This window comes from Otolemur garnettii, unplaced genomic scaffold, assembly GCF_000181295.1.
Source record: "Otolemur garnettii isolate 467f Iridium unplaced genomic scaffold, OtoGar3 scaffold00065, whole genome shotgun sequence".
NCBI classification, from domain to species: Eukaryota; Metazoa; Chordata; class Mammalia; order Primates; family Galagidae; genus Otolemur; species Otolemur garnettii.
In genome coordinates, this window is record NW_003852460.1 from 1,922,592 (window position 1) to 1,925,043 (window position 2,452).

Here is a 2,452-nt window from a genome sequence, read left to right on the forward strand (position 1 = left end):
CAACCCTAACTGAACCGTTCCTTTCCTGAGGCTGTCTTTGAGAAGTCCTGGGTGGCTGGTTGTTTTTTGCACTTTTTTTCATTTCCAAGTAGAGATTCTAACCCCCTTTGTTCCCTTCGCAGGTTTGGGTCTAGTGCAAAGGTCGTCCACTTTCTGGGGGCCACCAAACCTTGGAACTACAAGTATAATCCACAGACCGGCTCGGTTCTGGAGCAGGGCTCAGCATCAGGCAGCCTGCACCAGGCTTCTTTCCTGAATCTCTGGTGGACGATCTATCAGGACAGAGTTCTGCCTCTTTACGAGGGTATAAAAGTCGCAGAAACTCACTTGTCTCCGGGACACACGGTAAGTGGGTGATTCTTCTTAAAACCCACAGCTAAGGCTCGGTGCCCCTAGCACAGTGATTACGGCGTCAGCCACATGCACTGGCTGGTGGGTTCGAGCCCCACCTGGGCTTGCTAAACAACAGTGACAATTGCAACAACAAAAAAATGTAGCTGGGTATTGTGGCGGGTGCCTGTCGTCCCAGCTACTTGGAAGGCTGAGGCAAAAGAGTCGCTTCAGCCCAAGAGTTTGAGGTTGCTGTGAGCTGTGATGCCACAGTACTCTAACTAGGGCGACATAGTGAGACTCTGTCTCAACAAGAAACAAACAAACAAAAAGAAAACAGCCCTCTGGTTGAAGATGAGGATAACCTTCCCTGTTACACAACACCTGCTGTGTTTCATTTCTTTGTGCCTTCAAGTTCATCAGAATAAATTTCATGCAGAAGGATGATAAAGAAGAAAGCAACTTTATTTTTTACTTTCATTTTTTGGCTCGAGTAGAGTGTTTAGTGAGCAGAGATGGGGATTTATAGCCGTGTACCAACGGTTTATTTAAATCAGCCTCATCAGAAGAGGAGCCACTTGGAAGATAAGTGGGTAATGATGACTGATTATAACGTCTCATTTTACTTGAAACTGTCGTTCATTTGAAAGAGCGATCAGAGAATGAGTTAGAAGAGGGTCTTAAAATTCTTTTTTTGAGGCCAATTTGATTTGTGAAAAACGTAAGGATAGCCCCTCAGCGTGCTAAGTGCGAGATTGATGTGGAGCACGTCTGCCTTGCCAAAGACATTTGTAATTAGATCCCAGGAAATGTTGTAATCTTAACCATTTTTTTTTTTTTTTTTTTGGACTAGAGGATTCACTAGCATGATGGAATTAGGTCTCAGCAAATAGATTGCTTGGTTAATTGAAAAAAACTGGAAAAAAATACATATTTTTTGCAATTTGGGGGCAGGATAGATATAGGTGCTACTTTTCATGATGACAGTGTCTCTCATGCACAGGGGTTTATTGGTATCAAGCTTATGGATGGTGAGGGGCAGTTCATTACGGAGGAACTTTGAAAAGTTGTTCTAAGAAAAAGAAAATTAAGAACAGGCATTTCATGGGTACAGAGCATAGGGGTGGGATCCGCCATCTACAAAGAGGTAAAGATTGGTTAGAGGTCCCTGAGAGTAGCAGGTGAGCTGAGCACATGTACAGGAGGTTGTTTTCATCCTGTTTATTTTTGGGAGCAGGTTTGCCAAAGTGGTGTTGGAGTGCAGTGTGCAAATTCACCACCCAGTGCTGGAGGGCCGTGTGCAAATTCACCAGCCAATACTGAGGGGCCGTGTGCAAATACAGTGCCAGGGTCTGACCAGCAATGCCCTGCTCAGGGCTCTCTGGAGTTGACCTCCAATGTGGATGAGAACCAGCCCTTTCCTGAAGGATGCCAATTGGAGGATGTAAGTACCTGTGTTCTACACAGGTGTGCTGGAGATCCAGACGCCTGGTCCCCAGGGACAGAGGGGGCAGTGCCAGCTTCCTGGGCTCCCTGGGGGAGGGAAGCATCATCGTGTTCAGTTTCCTCTGGCCATGGGGGCACCTGCATACCAAATAAAGCTCCCCCACAAAAGGTGGGTATGTCCTCATCCCCGGGAACCTGTGAGAGTTCCGTTTCATCACAGACGTTTTTGTAGAACTGACTAAGTTCCATATAGGTCTTAAGATGGGGACATGATCTCAGATGACCTCCGTGGGTCTTAAGTCACCACGAGGGTTTTTAATCAGAAGGATACAGGAGGGTGAGAATCGTGGGACAGGGGAGGCTGAAAACAGAGGTCAGGCAGAGGGATGATTGGAAGGTGGGTGCTTGCTGCCTGCCGGCTCTGAAGATGAGAGAAAGATTGTGAACAGAGGCAGGAAACGTCTGGAAAAGCAAGGAGATGGATTTCCTCCAAAAGCACCCAGTAGGGAGCCAGCCGTGACAACTTAATTCCACCAGACTGAGCCTTCGTCAGACTGTGAATCTTGAGCTACTTCAGCTGAGCCCGATTGGAGCAGGGGAATGTTGACACACACAGCCATGTCCTTTGAGGCTGAATCTGCAGAAATTTGTCCTCGGAGAAGGAAAAAAAAAAAAA

The 2,452-nt window shown here is 46.8% G+C and overlaps 1 protein-coding gene across 1 annotated transcript in view; it reads left to right on the top strand.

The window, feature by feature from the left end:
* The window catches only part of GYG2 (glycogenin 2), a 36,439-nt gene that overhangs the window by 16,369 nt on the left and 17,618 nt on the right, over window positions 1-2,452 (top strand). The window contains exons 6-7 of the mRNA XM_023515061.1: window positions 123-345; window positions 1,568-1,774. Coding sequence (XP_023370829.1) covers window positions 123-345; window positions 1,568-1,774 — 430 coding nt within the window. The remainder of the gene's footprint in view (window positions 1-122; window positions 346-1,567; window positions 1,775-2,452) is intronic.